This window comes from Papio anubis, unplaced genomic scaffold (genome assembly GCF_008728515.1).
Source record: "Papio anubis isolate 15944 unplaced genomic scaffold, Panubis1.0 scaffold138, whole genome shotgun sequence".
NCBI lineage: Eukaryota > Metazoa > Chordata > Mammalia > Primates > Cercopithecidae > Papio > Papio anubis.
Window position 1 is genome coordinate 33,941 of NW_022161336.1, and position 19,815 is coordinate 53,755.

Here is a 19,815-nt window from a genome sequence, read left to right on the forward strand (position 1 = left end):
TGGTGGGTTATCCAGATGATTCTTTGTGCAAACTGAACATTTCTTAATTATACTAGTATTTTCTTGGTACTAATACTAATTTCCCCCCACCCCCCAATGAAAAATGATTATCATATGTATCTATCTCAAACATAGAGTTTTCAGTTAGAACTGCCTACCTGGAAGTCGTCATACTTTCTTTCATGCAGCGACATTTTAGAGATAAAAGTTCAAGTGGATTTGAAGATTCGAAGTGGAAAACAATTTGCACTGGCAAAGTTGAATAATGACGTTACAACTTATGCTCAGCTATTTCTTGATAATGGGTAGAGTGACTTATTGTGTTTTCCATGAAGTCTGAACTTTTGAAACTGCAGGACACCCTACATGGCCATGACAATGATGTCTGTGGGAAAAGGAATAGCAGCTTTGAAATATTCACAACCAACACAATTTTGATTAAACAAAGAACTCTGGTTTTTAATAGTTTTGATCATTAAAAAAGTTTAAACCTGCATAGCAATCATTTCAAAAATAATTATTTAATGTTCCATAATTAAACTGTACACAACCTAGTCTTGGGACACAGAAGCCAGTGAGGTGAGTTTGGAGCAGTCCGGTGCAGTCCCAGGAGCCAGGAGTCGAGTTCTCATTGGCCTTTTTTTTTTTTTTTTTTGTCATTCGGCTCATCTAAGTTTTTGGATAGTTGGCACAATCTGGCTCTGCTGATGAGTGGATCTGCACTGGGAAGAGAAAGCAGCTTGACCCCCGTCCCTTCTCGCTTCCCCTCCCCCACTTGGCCGGATTCCTCAAAGTCGCTCAATGTCTCGGTATTTCTTCCTCAAAATAGAGACCTGGTCTTTAAAGAGGACGGGGTCGAGCCTCATCTGAGAGTGGATCAGCGGCATGTAGCCAAACCAGCTGGCAAACGTATTCATGCAGCTCTGTCGCTGGGCAAAGTGGTCAGGGTCAGCCCAACGGGAAGCCCGAGAAGTCTAGGGAGAAGGAGAGAAACAAGGATGATGATGAGAGAAATGCAAAGTGAGATGGAAACACTGCAGAAAATGAAGTCAGGCAAATGAGCGAGCAGCAGAGCTCGAGGTCTGCCCCGGCCACCAAGTCTCACCATCTATGCACCTGCTGAAAATGCAATCGCTGATGCTGGTTTTTCCCAAGGTATGCTACGTTCCTCAGCGTTAAAAACACAGTAACAAAGATTCATGTTGACTTTAACTCTCCAAAATTTATTGACTAATCCTCTGGTCAGTCCATGACTTAGCAACTGAAGCTCAAGTACTACAATGACTCAATTTAAAACTTCTCTTTGCTCTTGGGATCAGGTACTAAGATTAACGATGTGTTTATGCTTTCAAAGATAGTTTTCCAAATCCTTCCTGTTTACGTAGTTGATTTAGAAATACCAACCAACTTTGAGAAGTCTACCTTGAGAAGTCTATCTTTCTCTCTATCCATCACTTCCTCCCTTCTACTATCTCTTTACGTTTATAAGGGTCCTACTAAATCCTTTGTTAAAAGTTCACGTATATAGCTGAAGAACAAAATAGCACCTTTTACATGTCAGTCAAGGCTAGTGTTATGCAGCATCTAAAATTCCATTTTCTCTTCTGTAGCCTTCCCATTGACGTGACTCCATGAGGATGAGAAGGGGAGATTCAGTGGTAAATAGGGCATGTTGCTGTAAAACTAACTTTATACTAAAATCTCAAAATTCTGTTCTTCTCTTAACCCAAGAATTGTTGGCTTTCCTATTCAACTAAAACCCCCAAAGGTTACTTTTTAAAGGGCAATCAGCCCTCCAAAGAATCACTGCTCACCCAGAATAGAAAAAAGATTAACTTTCGACGAACAGAAAAGATGGCTACCATCTTTTTAGCTCTGTGTTGCCCCTAAAGTTGGTTAAATATTTTTAGATCATGCAAATGATTGGCATTGATTTAAAAAGAATGCCTAAAATGACTGGAGTGCTGAAATTTAAATAGAATGACTAAGCACATTGTCTTTAAATCCTTGTTTTTATGAATATGGAAAAGATGGGCTGCCCAATTATGGGGAAAAAACCCACAAGCCCATTTATGTCAATAGGCAACTCTTTAATGATGTATATGTATGCATGTGTGTTCAATGTGTTTGTTGTGCTCACATTGTTAGAAAAACACTTTCATGGGAAGATACATTTTAGTGTGAGAATCAGTAAGAGTCACTTTAAAATCCCAGTGTCAACATGCTCAAAAATAACACTGAAGATAAACACAAATGTCAAGTTTTCTCTGAACAGCAGAATAACAAACAAAACACTATTTGTAAAGTATTTTCATGGAGTTCATTTGAATTTCACAACAATCTGGTGAAGTATCTACCCAGGTAATAATATCCCCATTTTATAGCTGAGGAAGCAAGTTCAAGAAAGTTAGAGTTATTTGTTCAAGGCTAGAGAGGGGCAGAACTCAAGCTTCATTCTTCAGCCTTTATATGAGGAGAACTCGATAAATCAGAGAAAGATATCAAATGGAGCTGACTGGTTGAGTTCATATCAGAGTAGACAGTCCTAAACGTAACTTGTGTTGACCCTAAATGGATATGGGTTTGTGGGCCTTTTTTTTTTTTTTTAAAAGGCAGAATCTCACTCTGTCACCCAGGCTGGAGTGCAGTGGCGTGATCTCAGCTCACTGCAACCTCCACCACCCGGGTTCAAGTGATTCTTGTGCCTCAGTCTCCCAAGTAGCTGGGATTACAGGTGCACACCACCACGCACGGCTAATTTTTGTATTTTTAGTAGAGATGTGGTTTTGCCATTTTGCCCAGGCTGGTCCTGAACTCCTGAGCTCAAGCAATCCGCCTGCCTTGGCCTCCCAAAATGCTGGGATTATAGGCATGAGCCACTGTGCCCGGCCTGTGGGTCATTTTTGATTGGCCCACTCATTCCCAAAGGGTGCCGTACTCAGGCAAAAATACTCATATATGCAACTAGAAACACTTTCTAGAGTTTACGCTCATTCTTATTTAAAAAAAAATTTTTTTAAGTTTCATTGAATCATTTAGGTTATCATTTTGCTTCTAGATGTTAACATTTATTCTGAGTCAACCAACATCTATTAGAAAAGATGTTTTTCTTATGTAATAAAAGCCTAATCTTAGAGGATGATATCCATTTACTTTACCAGTCATACAAACATTAAATAAATTACTGTGTATGATGGAAAGAAGGGGGGCAAATATAGTACCTGAATACACCTAGTTAGACCTAAGGTTAAATTTAGATTTTTCTGTAAAGATGTAAGAAATTACTAGAAATACTGTTTGGTAGAAATAGAATAATCTATGAAAACAGCACAAATCCACCCCATAAGAAGCCTTGTATGACTAGAGTTGCCTACTTACTGAGTGTTCTGAAGAACTCTGAGTAAAAAATATTTTTAAAATGTCATGTCTTTAGATAAGATAATATACAGTCATGCAGCACAAAATGACATTTCAATCAATGTTGGACCACATAGATGACTCTGGTCCCATATAACTGTAATACCCTATTTTTATTGTACCTATTCTGTATTTAGAAATATTTACATACAAAATATTGATCACTGTGTTACAGCTGCCTACAGTATTCAGTACAGTGACATGCTATACATGTTGTAGCCTAGGAGCAATAGGCTACAACATATAGCGCAGACGTGGAGTAGCCCTACACCATATGGCGCAGGTGTGGAGTAGCCCTATACCATATGGCGCAGGTGTGCAGTAGCCCTATACCATATGACGCAGGTGTGCAGTAGCCCTACACCATATAGCGCAGGTGTGGAGTAGCCCTACACCATATGGTGCAGGTGTGCAGTAACCCTATACCATATGGCGCAGGTGTGGAGTAGGCTGTCCCATGTAGGGCTGTGTAAGTACGCTTGATAATGTTCGGAGGGTGACAAGATCGCCAAATGATGCATTCTTCAGAATGTATCCTCATTCTTAAGAGATAAATAAAAATGTAAATAAAAATGTTTGGGCACATAATAGACGATACATCTTGCCTGAATTCGAATAGTCTCTCAGCCTTAAACATTCTTACAAATCCTCTTATCTGTTCTTTCCATAATTAGAAGGAAACAGAATTTTCCACCAGACTCTTGCTAAGGACAGTTCTTTCGTCATAACCAATACCTAGAACAGTACCTGATAACATACTAAGTACTAAATAACTTTTTATAAGCTTTAAATTATTTATAAACTTTAAATTTTTGCTTACTAAATTTAGTGAATGAAAAACTGTCAGCTTAACTGAGGCCTAGCTAAGATTTCCTTTGCAAAAGCTATATTTGTATATGTTTTCCAATGCCTGCAAACAATACTCTCTTTAACATTCGTATATGTTTTCCAAGGCATATGCAAATCCCCTCAAAATTGAACTAATATAACCAGGTTAAAGTATGTTCATTCAGATTAACCTCAATCCTGTTGGATACTCCATGATTTAACATGGGTGAATCTTAATGCTGTTTCTTAAGGTTTTTTATCTGTTTTTTCTTTTTCTTTTCTTTTTTTTTTTTTTTGAGACAGAGCCTTGTTCTGTCACCCAGGCTGGAGTGCAGTGGCATGATCTCAACTCACTGCAACCTCTGCCTCCCGGGTTCAAGCGATTCTCGTGCCTCAGCCACCCGAGTAAGCTGGGATTACAAGCATGCACGACCATGCCCGGCTAATTTTTTGTATTTTTAGTAGAGACGGGGTTTCGACATGTTGGCAAGGCTGGTCTCAAACTCTTGGCCTCAGGTGATCCGCCTGCCTCGGCCTCCCAAAGTGCTGGGATTATAGGTATGAGCCACTGTGCCTGGCCAAGGTTTTTTATTTCTTACATATAGTAGGGGCTCTGCTCAAGATGAATAAAGATAGATGAAATTCAGCATATCCAGATGGACCTGATACCAAGACACCAGGGTGTACAAGGACCAGCAGTGGAATCCACAGACCCTGGGATTCAATTCCCAGTGACAACTTGTGGCAATATGCTTAAATTCACTAGATACTAGTTTTCTTAGTTTTCTTATTTGTAAAAAGAAAATGTTGGATTCTATTTCCTTGAAAATATCTTTAATACTACAATTTTATAACTCAACACAATATTTTACTTCACTTTTATTTCACATATTATTTCAACTGTGTGAGGTAGAGTTCACCATTTCCATGTTAAAGATGAGTCAACTGAGTTTCAGAAGGAAACTGACTTGTCTACAGCTTATAAACGCTGATTCTAGAACTGAAAATTGAATATTGTGACTCCTGCTATGTCACCAAGACACAATTCAACTCAACTGCAAGCACCAAAAAACTGTGTTAAAGAGAGTATTGTTTGCTAGACATTAAATAAGGTACCTACAATCAACTTTCATAAGTTATTTGTAGGGCTTTAATTCTGCAGAGGGCCGAATATTTGTGCCCCCTAAAATTTATATGTTGAAGCTTAATTTTCAATGTGATATTTGCAGGTGACGCCTCTGTGGGATGATTAGGTCATGAGGGTGGAGTCCTCACAAATGGGAGCAGTGCTCTTATAAAAGGGACTCCAGAGAACTCTCTTGCCCTTGTTTCTACCATGTGAAGACACAATGAGCAGAGAGCTGTCTATGAATCAGGAAACGGTCTCTTGCCAGACATGAAATCTGCTGGTGCCTTGATCTGGGACTTTCCAGCCTCTAGAACTATGAAAAATAAATGTCTGTTATTTAAGCCACCCAGTCAATGGTATTTTTGTCATAGTAGCCCAAATGGACTAAGACAAACTCTAGAGACATATCTTTCTCATGTCACCTTAAAGATTATAGGACAGCTTTATATTCTTGGCATAAAGATACTCTTAACCTGTGTCCTCCTAATTATCCCTGCACCAATCATATACTCTTTCCTAGCTTTCAGATGTGGTTCATTTCTGGTTTCTCCTCATTATATGCTCCTGGGTGGAACATCTAGAGGTGCATGAGTCCTCATTACCTGGGGCTGAACCACCAGTGAGTGAAGCAAGGGAAGAGGGCTCTTCTACACTCACTTACCTGTCCCATCATTGTCTCCTTATACTGCTTCTTCTGGGTCACTTTGATTGGAGGCAATTTTGTCACAGCAGACACCAGGAAGTTCATGAGAATGTCCTCACAATTGGCCAATTGGTCCACCATGTTCTTCAGGCTGGCTGGCAGGTAATGAGAGTACAGGTAGTGATAATATCTGTAAAAATCAAAGATGGGTTTCACAGGGGGCCATTATCACATGATGATAAGTGGACTTCTGAGACAGAAAACACATACCCATTCTTTGAATCCCTAAACATGTCATGAATGGTGATGACAATGATAATGATGATGACGATAACTATCACTTCTACAGTACTTGTTATATACCAGATAGTGTTCTAAAGGGTTTTACAAGAAATGCTTCATCTAGCCTTCAGAAGGAGCCTACAAGGCAGGCTCTATTATTACTCCCATTTTACAGATGAGGAAACAAGGCACCGAGATACAGACATACAGACATTGCTTGCCCAGTCTAACTCTAATATCAGACTGGTGAGTTAGAAAGAAAAACTAAATACTTAGATGGCAAGAGAAGTTATTTACACATGATCTATATATTATAAAGCTGCTTAACAATTTTAATCATTGGCTTAATCAGAACTGTATTCAATATTATCCCTTGACTCTGAGTCCAACAATAGACTGTTCTATATTTGTGCCCTTAAACCATACATATTTCAATCCTGTTAGAGCAAAATCTGAATTAATGGGGTGGTCAATCGTAATAGAAAACCCATAATTAATTTGAATTATTTCTCATCCTACTGTTTTTAAAATGTATTTATATACATATAGCATATATTTATAGGAAAAATCATTTGGGTGAATCAGATTCTTTGAGTGGTGGTGGCAGAAGCAATAGGAACAATGAACTTTCAAGAAGTGAAATCTCGAGACCAAGAATCAGTCAGCCTAAATGTTTATGCCTTGAGCATTTCCAAGCTATCCCTGAGATAGCAAAATTCCCTATTCTTTACTAAAAAAGACTAAGGCAAGATTGGTGTGTTCACCTTTACTATGACAGAAGAGCGGGGATTTTGGTACTGGTTGAGTGGGGAATGTTATCTATCTACACTCGCTACTTTGGTAATCTTACTCCTGTCCCCTGGCTTTAAAGATCAAATATATGCAAACAATTGCCAAATTTGTATCTCTACCCGTGAGCTTTTTCCATATATCCTTTTGGATGTCTTAACATATCCAAGACTGAACTCCTATATTTTCTCTGGTATTTGTTCCATCTGTAGCTTTCCTCATCGAATCTTCCAGTGCTTCAGGTCAAAAGACTTGGAGTCATCAACTGTACATCCAGACTGTCTAGACATCATGCTAAATCGTCTTCAAAACAATCTGATCACTACTTACCACAGCCACCATTCACTTCCTGGTCCCAGGATCTCACCATCTCTTGCCTAGATAATGTCAATCACCTCCTAATAGGGCTTCCTGCTTCAACTCTACGTCTCTTATAGCCTCTTATCAACATAGCATCCACAGTGGATGCATAAAAGAAAAGGTGGATTTCTCCTCCCTGTTCAAACCCTGTCCTCCTCCCCTGTCACTTAGAGAAAAAGTCAAGTCCTCATGATGGACATCAAGGTCCTGCCGGATTTATCACTGTGTTAAAACTGCCTATAGCATTCAGAGTACGGTGACATGCTGTACATGTCGAACCCTGTTCAAACCCTGCCCTCCTCCCATATCACTTAGAGAAAAAGTCAAGTCCTCATGATCAAGGGCATCAAGGTCATGCATCCATGCCCCCTGACTTTTCTGACTTCCTGTCACCCATTCCACCCAGTCACAGTGGTCTCCTTGATGGTTCTCCAGTATTCTGCCTCAGGGCATTTATTCTCACTGTTCTCCTGGCAGAACACTCTTCCTGCACATATCCTCTTGACTAACTTCCTGTCCTTCAAGTCTGCTCAAATCTCACCTGCTCAATTAGAATCACCCTGGACACCCCCAATCTGCCCCATCTCCACCTTCAGAACTCCTGATCCTTTTCTATACTTTGTCTTTTGTTATATCACTTATTTCCTTAATAAACTATGGAATTATTATGTAGACTATCTTCCTTTGTTAGAATGTAAGACCTGCATTGTCAAGGAATTTTTTCTACTTTACTCAATGATGAATCCCAAGCACCTCGAACAGTGCCCTTGGGTGCTGACTTAGGTATTTCCTTTTGTTGTTGTTATTCTAAATATTCAGCTACCTAATATGCCCTGAGTGTATTTTCACACTTCAGACCAACTGAAAATGTGACTCTACCATAATTTCTGGAAATGAAATATGCCAAGAGGTTTCGGTTTCAAAAACACACATTTGACACATTAGCAAAACTTAAGTGGGGATACAGACTAATTTTCCCTGATGTTGTTAACAAGATTTGGCCTTGGTTCCTGTTTATGCGGCAGCCAACATAAAAAGCTACGTAAAGTCTGTAAGAGACATGTCCAGATTCCTCACTTGTGGTAAATAGCAGCTCCTGTCAACACCATGGAGTAGTCGTTCGTCCACTTTGACGTGTATCCCCACCGCTCCTTAGAGTTATCCCAGAAGTGGCTACGTGCGGGGTACCCCACAATCCTCTCGGGGAAGCTCTGCCACACTGTGAAGGCAAAATCCACCTGCAGGCAGAACACAAGCCAAACAAGCAATCAACAGCGTTAACAAATGTCAACAAAACATGACCTTCCCCCCACTAATTCATAATGCAAAATCCTGGGACTGTGGCGAAACATTAATTCTATGTATTCATCACCAAATTAAACTGACTGCTTGACATTTTGCCCCATAATTATGCACATTTTAATGTTTTCTGTTAAAGAAACTTCAGATTAGTGTGGAAATGAAAGGAAGAAAAAACATTTGCTGATATGCCCTTTAAAAATCCAGTCTGTTCAAGCTAAAACATAAGTCGAAAAAGCAGTTGCTTCTTTTCCCCCTTCCTCAAAGGTGCATGTGACCTGATTCACATGAGACACAAACACATCTGTTTTATAAATGAGAAATTTCCCATGCATATCCAAAGAATGAATATACAACATATATCACACCCAGCATATAGCAAAGCCAAAGTGCCTAAAATAAAAGCACCCTCTTAAGAGTAAGAGAAATGACATTTGAAAACACAACAAGTTCTAACAGGAATACAGAGCAGATATCAAAAAGAAAACATAATTCAGGCCTCTTAGGCTTGAAGATGCACAGTTTAAGAGAAACGAGAAGAAAGCATCCACAGCGAAAATCACTAAGAATAAGTGGGGACAAGGCCAACTGAAGCCACAGGATTATTTTAAAGGAAATGCAGCTAAATGTCTTTCCAGTGCTTATAGTAGCCCAAAGCAGGTACTTCTGAACCTGCTATAAACCAGCACTTACAGTTAGCAAATGCTCTGTTTTCAAATGCATAAACTCACTTCTGATTTCTATGCTCATTTGATGAATGGTAAGTCAAAATAATAAACAGAAAATAAAAATAACAAAAATAGTGCCAGCAAACCATCATATAATGCTCATAATTGTGAAAAGCTTATAATACAACAGGCGCAGCTATAAGTGCTTATCCATTTTAACTCATTCCATCCTCACAATACCCCTGGGGCTTTTACATTCTTCAGTTTACAGAAAGGGAAACTAAGATATTATAAGTTCAAGTAATTTGCTGCACTAATAAGTGGCAGAGCCAAGATTCAAACTCAGGCAGTCTGGTTTCAAATGTGCCATGTACTATATCATAACTTCTCTTTTGGCTCTGTTACTCTAGTGTTAAAAGCAACTTGTCTCTTTTTTCTTTTGAGACGGAGTCTGGCTCTGTCGCCCAGGCTGGAGTGCAGTGGCCGGATCTCAGCTCACTGCAAGCTCCGCCTCCCAGGTTTACGCCATTCTCCTGCCTCAGCCTCCCGAGTAGCTGGGACTACAGGCGCCTGTCACCTCGCCTGGCTAGTTTTTGTATTTTTTTTTTAGTAGAGACGGGGTTTCACCGTGTTAGCCAGGATAGCAATTTGTCTCTTATACAGGTTATGATTCACCTCATAATCTTTGCCCTATCTCTTCTTGATAAGCAATACAAATGGAAATTTCATCTGTTCTGCAAATATTTTGAGTCCTGGCACTGTGATGGTAGCTGGGGGAGTGAGTGATGCTGCTAAGTCCAGGTCCTACCCTCTCAGAGGTTCAAAAGCAGGACCTGTGATGGTTAATTGTACAATGTGACTATACCGTGAGGTGCCCAGATGAAACATGATTTCTGGGTGTGTCTGTGAGGGTGTTTCTGGATGAGATTAACATTGGAATCTGTGGGTTCAGTAAAGCACACTGTCCTCACCAATGCAGATGGTCAGTACCCAGTCATCTCAGAGCGTGAATACAAAACAAAGGTGAAGGAAGGAGGAATTCATCCCCTTTTTCTTTTTGCCTGCCCAATGAGCGGGGACATCTAACTTCTGTTGCCCTTGGGCCGGGATTTACATCATTGGTTCCCTGGTTCTCAGGCTGTAGGATTCTGTCTAGAATTACACCAGTAGCTTTCCTGGGTCTCCAGCCTGCAGATGGCAGATCGTGAGATTTCCCGGCCCCCAGGATTGTGTGAGCCAATTCCTCATAATAAATCTCTCTGTCAGAGTATGTATGTATGTATGTGCATGTGTGTGTATATATATATGTATATATATAATATATATAATATATATATTCTATTGATTCTGTTTGCCTGAAAAATCCTAATACACTGCCTTATCTTTAGATAAGGAAGACTTAAAAATATGGCCTGTTCCCCAAAACTATAACGTCCAGAGGGGGCCAGGCATGGTAGCTCATGGCTACAATCCCAGCACTTTGGGAGGCTGAGGTGGGCGGATCATTTGAGGTCAGGAGTTTGAGATGAGCTTGGCCAACATGGTGAAACCCTGTCTCTACTAAAAATATAGAAATTGGCTGGGCGTGGTGTTGCACGCCTGTAATTCCAGCTAGTGGGGAGGCTGAGGCACAAGAATTACGTGAATCCAGGAGGTGGAGGTTGCAGTGAGCTGAGATGGTGCCACTGCCCTCTTATCCTGGGCGGCAGAGCGAGATTCCATCTAAAAAAAAAAAAAAAATCCAGAGTTGGGGGGGCGGGGAAAAAATCCAGAGTGGGGGAAAAAACAGGAAAAACAGGGTGGTGGAACCGACATTAAGAAAGTTTGGTAGGGAGCGTGTTAGCTCAAAGTTAAAAGATAGCAGAGGATGGGGAACATCTGCCAGAAAATTGAAATTGGGTTGTGATAACCTGTACCTTTTCACTAGTGGTCAATACTAATGGCGCCAACGATGGGATAGTATATTATGTTGCCTGTTGTCAAAGGATCAGCCTGCCTGACAGCACTCTTTGGGGTTTTCTATTATTCTTTGAAAAGGTAACACATGCACCAGCAACTACTACAGAACCCAATGGGGTGTTCTCATCACATGAATTTCTTACTATCTTAAAGCTGTTTCAAGTCATTTCAAAGGAACTCAAAAGTAAATTCAGATAAAACTATGATTCTTGTGATAGCGCTGCTTTCACGCAGATTATTAACACATCAAAGAAGGCAAAGGTCAGTTTAAGGCCCTTTCTCTGAAAAACCAACATCTGTTTTCTTTTGAGCAGCGTCTGCAGCAATCCAGATAAATGTAAATAACTATAAACCAACTATAATGCCCTTTATAGGATGCTGCTTAAAAATCTATCCTCAATGCTGCAGAGAGACATTTAAACAATCTGAGATCCTTAGAGAGGAAAAAAAAGTGAACCAACATCTATTCACCTAAAAAAAGAGAAAAGAGAAATCCTTGCCCAGGACCATTTTAGGCAACAGAACCACTCCACTGATCAGCAGGCGAAAGCAAACCAGACTGCCAGCCTCTTAGATTTACATATCATTTTCAACCCACGTTGACTTCTAATTACTTCACATACAACACATGTTCCTCCCAGCATGCACTGAGTGGTTGGAATTGCTATTCTTTGAAAAGAAATTCACCAGCATGAGGATGCATCACAGCAGTTGAAAGTTATTTCACCATGGGATAGGGAAAAACAAATCCTAGAGTGAGACTAATTGCCTTGTGCCCAGGGGAAGATAGAAGATGAATCAATACTTCAGGTCATAGGATGATTAAGGTACATGCTGTAGTTGTCTTGACCATTTGTTGCCCCATGGCGGTGTGCTGCTTTGCCTGTGTTTGCCCTCCAAAATCCACTGTCCACTCTTCTTGTCTTGCCCTGTGCCCTCGGATAACGGACCCCTAATGACTGCATCACCTGGTTGGGTTAGGTCAATGGGAGTCACCAGCAGGAAAATCGAGACAGGACAGAGAGAGAGGTCAGTGTATCTCTTCACTGCTCCCTCTCTCCTTTGCCATTAGAGTTCTGGCAGTAGCCATGTCCTTCCATGATCATAGCACTTGTAGAGCAGACTCTCCTTCCTAGTGCCATCTCCCAGGGCCTTTGAAAGAAGGAATTCCTTCTCTCACTCCTTCAGGCCAAAGGGAAGAGCTGCTTCCTGCTGTCATTACTTACCAGGTACCTCATTCTCTCTTATGGGATCTTTTAACCCCATCTACATCTCCCTAAGGAATCCAAAGTTCCTTCATTTGAATCATCTGATTTGAATTCAGTTTGTTGCCAGGATTCAGATGCATATAGCCTGGAACTGTGTAACTGAAGTACCTGGCATGGAGACCAGGATAAAGAAATCTCTCAATAAATACTTGTTGAATGAATGTGTTCCAGTTTCCCTTGCAGAAAGTGGCAGAAAAATGCAAGCCGGAGACACCTGTACCCTGTATTCCATAGCTATCTTTCCCTTTGAATGTTAAGCTTATCAACATCCCTTCCTCCTGCCAACCTACACATGACACAGTTGGCGGTGTGCCCACCTTGAATCCCGAAAGCATGCATCCCCCACCCTGCCCAACCACTCATTCAACAAGTACTTATAGAGCTTTGGCTGCATAGAAAGCATTTTAACAAGGTGAGGCCCAGGACATTTTGTCCTGGGATTATTTAGGTTGCCCTTTGACATGACATCTATGCAACGCCATCTAATGGCACCTCGAAAGCATCTGTGGAATTTCTTTTCTTGTTTGTTTGTTTGAGACGAAGTCTCGCTCTGTTGCCCAGGCTGGATGGAGTGCAATGGTGCGATCTCGGCTCACTGCAAGCTCTGCCTCTTGGGTTCAAACGATTCTCCTGCCTCAGCTTCCTGAGTTGGTGGGACTACAGGTGTCTGGACCACGTCTGGCTAATTTTTGTATTTTTAATAGAGACGGGGTTTCACCATATTGGCCAGGCTGGTCTCGAACTCCTGACCTTGTGATCCACCCGCCTCAGCCTCCCAAAATGCTGGGATTACAGGCGTGAGCCACTGCGCCCGGCCTCATCTGTGGAATTTCAAGAAGGAGACACTGAGTCCACCTGCCTAAGCCAACAGTGAGTCCTGGCTCTGTGGGCAGCAGGCCATTAGAACTAGACTGGTGTCCAGGAAAGCGCAGGTTACACTGATGTTTACATTAAAAGGAAAATGACTGTGAACAAAAAGGAAAAAAGAAAGGGAGGGGAAAGGCTTAAGTAGTTGCGTCTCCATGCTTTTTAGTAGTTGCCATTAATAATGTATTTCTCATATACTCCATTTTTATATAGCTGTCTTTTGTCCCCTGCATGGTTTAAAGGAAGGTTTCAGAGATCAATACTCATTCGAGTTGTAAAAATTGGTTTTCTACCATATCTATCTTTCCTCCTCTCTCTCTCCTCCGCACGCATTCTTTAGGCAATCTTATTTTTGGCACAAATACCTGAACATCTGAAATAGGAATCTCCATCACAGCCTTAAAGTGAAACCGTTTGCTCTTGTATAGGTGAAAGAAAATGAGCTCTTTAAACCAAGACAGAAAAGCTGCCTTTAGAGCCCCAAATAGAGTCTCCCAATTGAGACAATAGGACACGTGGAGAGGAATGGGATTGTCGCCTCTGGACAGCATGGTTTCAACATAATGCAGAACAGGCACCCTCCCCCTTCCCCTTGGTTCTGCACGCCTGCCCACAACTGTGCTGTTTAAAAATAAAAAAGGAGGGCAGGCCTGGAAGGAGAGGTGAGGCCCAGTTATGCAAATGAGGATCCAATTAGCAGAGACAATGAAGGGGAGATGCCCTCCTCAGAGTGCCAGGTGGCGGCAAGGTGCTAGCAGGAATCGGGCTGATTAAAACCACTGCTGTAGGAAGTTTTGAAAAATGTTTTCTAGTTCTGCCAAGGCACGGCTAAGAGAAGCACTAGTATTGTGCAACATGAGGTGACCGTCTGAACAGCCCACCTGCCGCTCCTTAGGCATGGGTTCTTACCTCTGTTGTTGAAAGCACGGTGTCCTCATCAAGGCTGAGCACGGCGTCTGTGATGATGTTGTCATAGGGTAGAAAACGGCTGCTCATAACCTGGGAGGAAGTAGAAGTAGGCAGTGGGGAGGGAATGAGGGAAAGAGGTAACTTCAGAGTCTTGTTTTCAGGACAATTCTCCCATCCTCACCTGCATAAAGAATGTGCTACTACCATGTCACCCCTCAACACTGAAGGAATCTCATTTCTCATCAATGCAGATTTATTTGTTCAACAATTATTGGGCACCTACTGTGTACCAGGCATCTTGCTGGTCAAAGAGGGTACAAAGATAATTAAGATATATTTCCCTGTCTTTGAAGAGTTCATGGTCTGTAGAGGAGACCAAGAAGCAGATGACCAGCCTTTGCTTGATACAAAAAAATGCCAGGAGACCACAGGATGGAGCAACTAGCTGTCTGGAAGAGCAGAGGAAGGCCTCGTAGAAGAAGTGACATTTAAGCAGGACCCTGATGGGCAGAAAGAATTCACGAGGTATAGATAGTAATGAAGCATTAAAGACAAGACTTGGCAGATGCAGAGGCATTGAGGAGAGAACCCGCATCCTGACATCCACTCTTCCCGATCGACAGAGTGAACGGATGGAGAGGTGATTCCAAGTGTGGACACAAACCACAGGAAGAGCAGATCATAGAAGATGCTGCTTTTACAAATTACAAACATTTACAAATTAAAATATATATTAGCACAGATTAAATATATACACATATATGAGCAGCTACAGCAAGCAAAGGTAATATTAAAGTTACAAATAACTTCATTAAAATGAAAAGTATACTGATTTAAAGAAATATATTAGGCCAGGCGTGGTGGCTCATGACTGTAATCCCAGCATTTTGGGAGGCTGAGGTGGGTGGATCACTTGAGTCCAGGAGTTCAAGACCAGCCTGACCAACATGGTGAAACCTTGACTCTACTAAAAATACAAAAATGAGCCGGGCATGGTAGTGCATGCCTGTGGTCTCGGCTACTCTGGAGGCTGAGGCAGAAGAATCACTTGAACCTGGGAGGCAGAGGTTGCAGTGAGCTGAGATTGCGCCACTACACTCCAGCCTGGGTGACAGAGCAAGACTCTGTCACAAAAAAAAAAAAAAAGAAGAAGAAAAATATTAAATAATAGCACACATGATCCATGGATTTAGAAAAATTGTGAAGGTGGTGTATGCATAAAGTTTGGGCAGTTCTAGAATAAGGAAAGGTTCCCTTTGTCTCCAGTGTTAAGTTGCTTCTTTCCCTGGCCTTTGTCCCTTCAAAGTTGATGGTGGGTGTGAATTCAGAGAGGATGTCATCATCATTACTCTAACTTCTGGAAGAAGGTGGTGGGCACGTGACTACGTGTGCACACACAGGTGTGTGTGTGTGTGTGTGTGTGTAGTGGGGGCTTTGGAGATTATGGCATCAGCTGGAAAAATTGAGGGTGGAGAGGTTACCCTGTGATAGTCATAACTTAACCTTTGTGTTGAATGTACCATAGAAGAACTAACCACAAGAATGCTGATACCATAAGAATAACATTTTTTGAACATTTACTATGTGCCAGGATATGTTCCACGTCCTTCATATGTATCACTGGGTTTCATCTTTGTAAGAACGCCATTTTACAGGGAGGGAAACTGAAATACGCAGGTTAAGTATCTTGCCCAAAACAAACCCAGGATTTTCCCCCAGATGGTGTGACTCTATAGAGCACCTTGGCCACTGGTCCTGGAAAGGACCTCACAAGTGAATTTAGGAACACATATGCCAATCACGTCCTCACCACCTTCTTCCAGAAGTTATAGTAATAATGATGACATCCTCTCTGAATTCACACCTGCCATCAACTTTGAAGAGACAAAGGCCCAGGGAAAGAAGCAACTTAACACTAGAGACAAAGGGAAAGAGGAAAAGGGTGGTAGCTAGCCAGCTGCCAAAGCTGCAGTCTCCCCAAATCTGAATACTCCTAGGGGCCAGCTCAACTGCAGGCCTCATCTCAAACTCGGTTTATTTGCCTGCAAAGCTACCAGCGCACCTAGGACTTCAATGAATGGACAGTGCCCACTCTAAGTCATTTCTGAGAGCTCAAGGGACATATCTGTAGCATACACGGCTTCAGGGGTTGCTCCTACACATCTGTCAACTTGGTCAGGTTATTTTGCTGTTGTTGTTTTCTCAGGCTTTTAAAATAAAACACAAAGTGATCAGCAACCCCATAGACACAGTGCTCAGAATTCTCAGCCTGAAGCAATCCTCCTGATACTCTTTACATGTCCACCGACTAACGCAGAAACCATTAGCTGCCAGCTTAGCACTGCCCTGACCTTTCCCTTGTTAAGCCTACAGGGGAAAACTGCACAGACAAGGCCTATAAATTTAAAACAGAATTTTCCAGCCAAAGCAGCAAACATATTAATTTTAAATTCATGGAGATAGAGATTTTAAAATGCAGAATGAGGAAGATGTAGGGCTTCTTCCCCATCATCTGCCCAACCCTAGGTCTTAAAGGGATCTGTTTCCTTTTTTTCTGAACCTGTCTCATCAACAGAGGTAAAAAGCCCAAAAGCCATCCACTTTCGAATTCTCATGCAGAAATGAGAGGCTTTTTTTCAAATATGTTGCCTCAGCGACCTTCTTAAATGGATTAGCATGAGAGAAACCAATGTACTTACAAAGTCAATCCCGAGTGAACTGAGTTTTCCTTGTTAGTTCATTTAAGAAAGATTTAGCTACCATGTGAAAGCCCAACTCTTTTAAAACGAATAAACATGCTGGCCTTGGGCAGTGGCTCACATCTGTAACCCCAGCACTTTGGGAGGTCGAGGTGGGCGGATCACCTGAGGTTGGGAGTTTGAGACCAGTCCGACTAACCCCATCTCTACCAAAAACACAAAATTAGCCAGGTATGGTGGCGCATGCCTGTAGTTCCAGCTACTCGGGAAGCTAAGGCAGGAGAATCGTTTGAACCCGGGAGGCGGAGGTTGCAGTGAGCTGAGATCACGCCATTGCACTCCAGTCTGGGCAACAAGAAACTCTGTCTCAATAAATAAATAAATAAATAAATAAACAAACAAACAAACAAATAACATGCCTAGGAAGTGACCAAGACTCAAGAAGTTTACTGTCTTGCGGTGTGTGTGTGTGTGTGTGTGTGTGTGTGTGTGTGTGGCGGGGGGTTGGGGGGGCACATAAGAAATATACACAAGTAATTATATAAAACACAATAATAGTTAAGATTTATTGAGCATCCACAGTGTACCCACACTTTTCAGTACATTTATTTATGTAGTCTGACATAATCTGATCTTTTTGGCGACCTTATTAGTTACATATTATGACTCTTTCCATTTATTGAAAGGGGGCATGGAGACACAGAGGATTAAGAACTTGCTTTAAGTCACACAAAAGTAAGTTTGACTTTAGAGCCCATAACACAAATCCTAACGTTATGATGTCTCCCAGAAGAGGAGCTAACATTTATTGAACCCTTGGTGCATGTATAATAGGCACAGGAGTAAGCATCTGATATGCAACGATCTCATTTAATCCTCAAAATGGGTCCATGTCATAGCCCAGGTTTCCTAAAATACTGAGCCTGATGCAAGACTTAAGTGCAAAAGCTTTACTCTGAGGTGCAATCCCAGGGCACTGAGAGTCAGGGAAAAGACATAGGAAGCACCCAGCCCACTAGATTCAGTGCCCAAGGTGGAGGCAAGGACTGAACAAATGCCAGGAGCCTGAATATAGATGCAGCGGGGAGGATCTGAGGCATCTTGTAAGAGACATCTGATAAAGCCCACGAGAAAGGTACTATTATTATCACCACCATTTTATAAATAAACGGGGAGTTTCTTTTCACTGAGAACGAAAATATAAAATCAATCAGTGAGTCAGAGCATGAAAATGCTATACTACCTAAAGAAATCGGAATGGCTCCCAGACAGACTGGATTGTGTCTGAATATCCTGACATATCCAAAGAAAGACATTATCCACCAGAAGCAGAGCTGGTCTCCTTGACCCATGGAAGCATACCAAACAAAGAATCCCAAAGTTCAACCTTAACTGCCTGCCTCTGAGCACTGTTCATGGCTTCAGGCATTGGAATTGGAACACTGCCATTCCTGTGATGGGTTATTCTATGGGGGGATGGATATAAGGGGTTGCATGAAACCATGCTTATGGTGAGATGGATTCGCGAGAGAGGCATGTGATTATTCCAACATCCACCTTCTCTCATAAATGCTTACCAAGCAGCTCTTTAATAAACAGCTTGCTTGACTCCAGCCTTATGAGGGCCATGGCTACATTTGTCACATTCCCCACTGTGTTCCAAGCCTGTTACACAGTGCTCAGCACACAGTAGGCACTAATAAATGGGAAACGAATGGATAATGCACTGATCATCTTGTCCATGTGACAGTTACAATTGCATTATGTCAAACCATATGAAATTGCCACTTTTGGTGAGTCGATGATGATATCAAATGGTGCAGCCTAATAAACTTAATTTTGTCATTCTGGCGCAAAGGTGTGAGCCACTCTCTTATGACCTGACCCCTTGGGGACTGATAAGGAAAGTGTTTTAGATGGCACTGCTTCACCAATCTCAATTTCATTTAGTAGTGACTATTTCCTTCACAACGGGTAAGATCTATAAGAAAGCAACAAGCAAAAGCTAGAGAAAAAAGAGCTGGGTGCTATTTAGTAGAAGAAATTTCAAGGAGGAGGTAGCATGCAAATGGGGGCTTAAAGAATATATGGGAATGTTGACAAGCAGAGATGATGAGTTAAGGAGGGGTGGTCAAGACTTACAAATGGCAAAGTCAAAATTAGAGGTAGGAAGAGACACAGCGCAATTCAGCTAATTAGAAATGATCAAATGTGGTAGGGGACAGGGTCTGTAGGGAAAGCAATGAGAGAAAAGATTGGAAGGCTGGCTAGGGCCAGAATATACATGGCCTCAAGTGTTAATTGGAAGCACTAGCAAATGGAGACCTTAAGGGCCGGGAGATGATCAGAAAGATAGTTCAGCTCTAGGCAAAGCGAACTGGAGAACAGAAGAAAGGCCAGCTATGCAGCACTTGTGACAATCTTTACAGGCAGATGCCAAACAAAACTAAGGTGAAAATGTCCTTTTTAAAGGGAATGGGAGAAAGAGCCACTATTCTGATAGACATAGCTCATTCAGATTAATCAGCAAACCTCATGCATCCAGACATAGCTCATTCAGATTAATCAGCCAAGCAAACCTCATGCATCACCACCACCATAAGCTTTATCTTCATCCTTGTCATTTATAGAAAGATAACTACTGCCAGTTCCTGACTTTACTTAATCCTAACAGCAACCCTGCAAGGTATATATTATT

At 41.6% G+C, this 19,815-nt stretch overlaps 1 protein-coding gene across 1 annotated transcript in view; it reads right to left on the reverse strand.

Annotated features, from left to right (window-relative positions):
• Nucleotides 1-432: 432 nt before the first annotated feature.
• LOC116272614 (exostosin-1-like) overlaps nucleotides 433-19,815 on the reverse strand; it is a 64,954-nt gene continuing 45,571 nt past the window's right edge. Inside the window, exons 8-11 of the mRNA XM_031661363.1 lie at nucleotides 14,419-14,508; nucleotides 8,526-8,686; nucleotides 6,036-6,207; nucleotides 433-974 (exon numbers count right to left, since the gene is read on the reverse strand). Coding sequence (XP_031517223.1) covers nucleotides 789-974; nucleotides 6,036-6,207; nucleotides 8,526-8,686; nucleotides 14,419-14,508 — 609 coding nt within the window. The 3' untranslated portion in view covers nucleotides 433-788. The remainder of the gene's footprint in view (nucleotides 975-6,035; nucleotides 6,208-8,525; nucleotides 8,687-14,418; nucleotides 14,509-19,815) is intronic.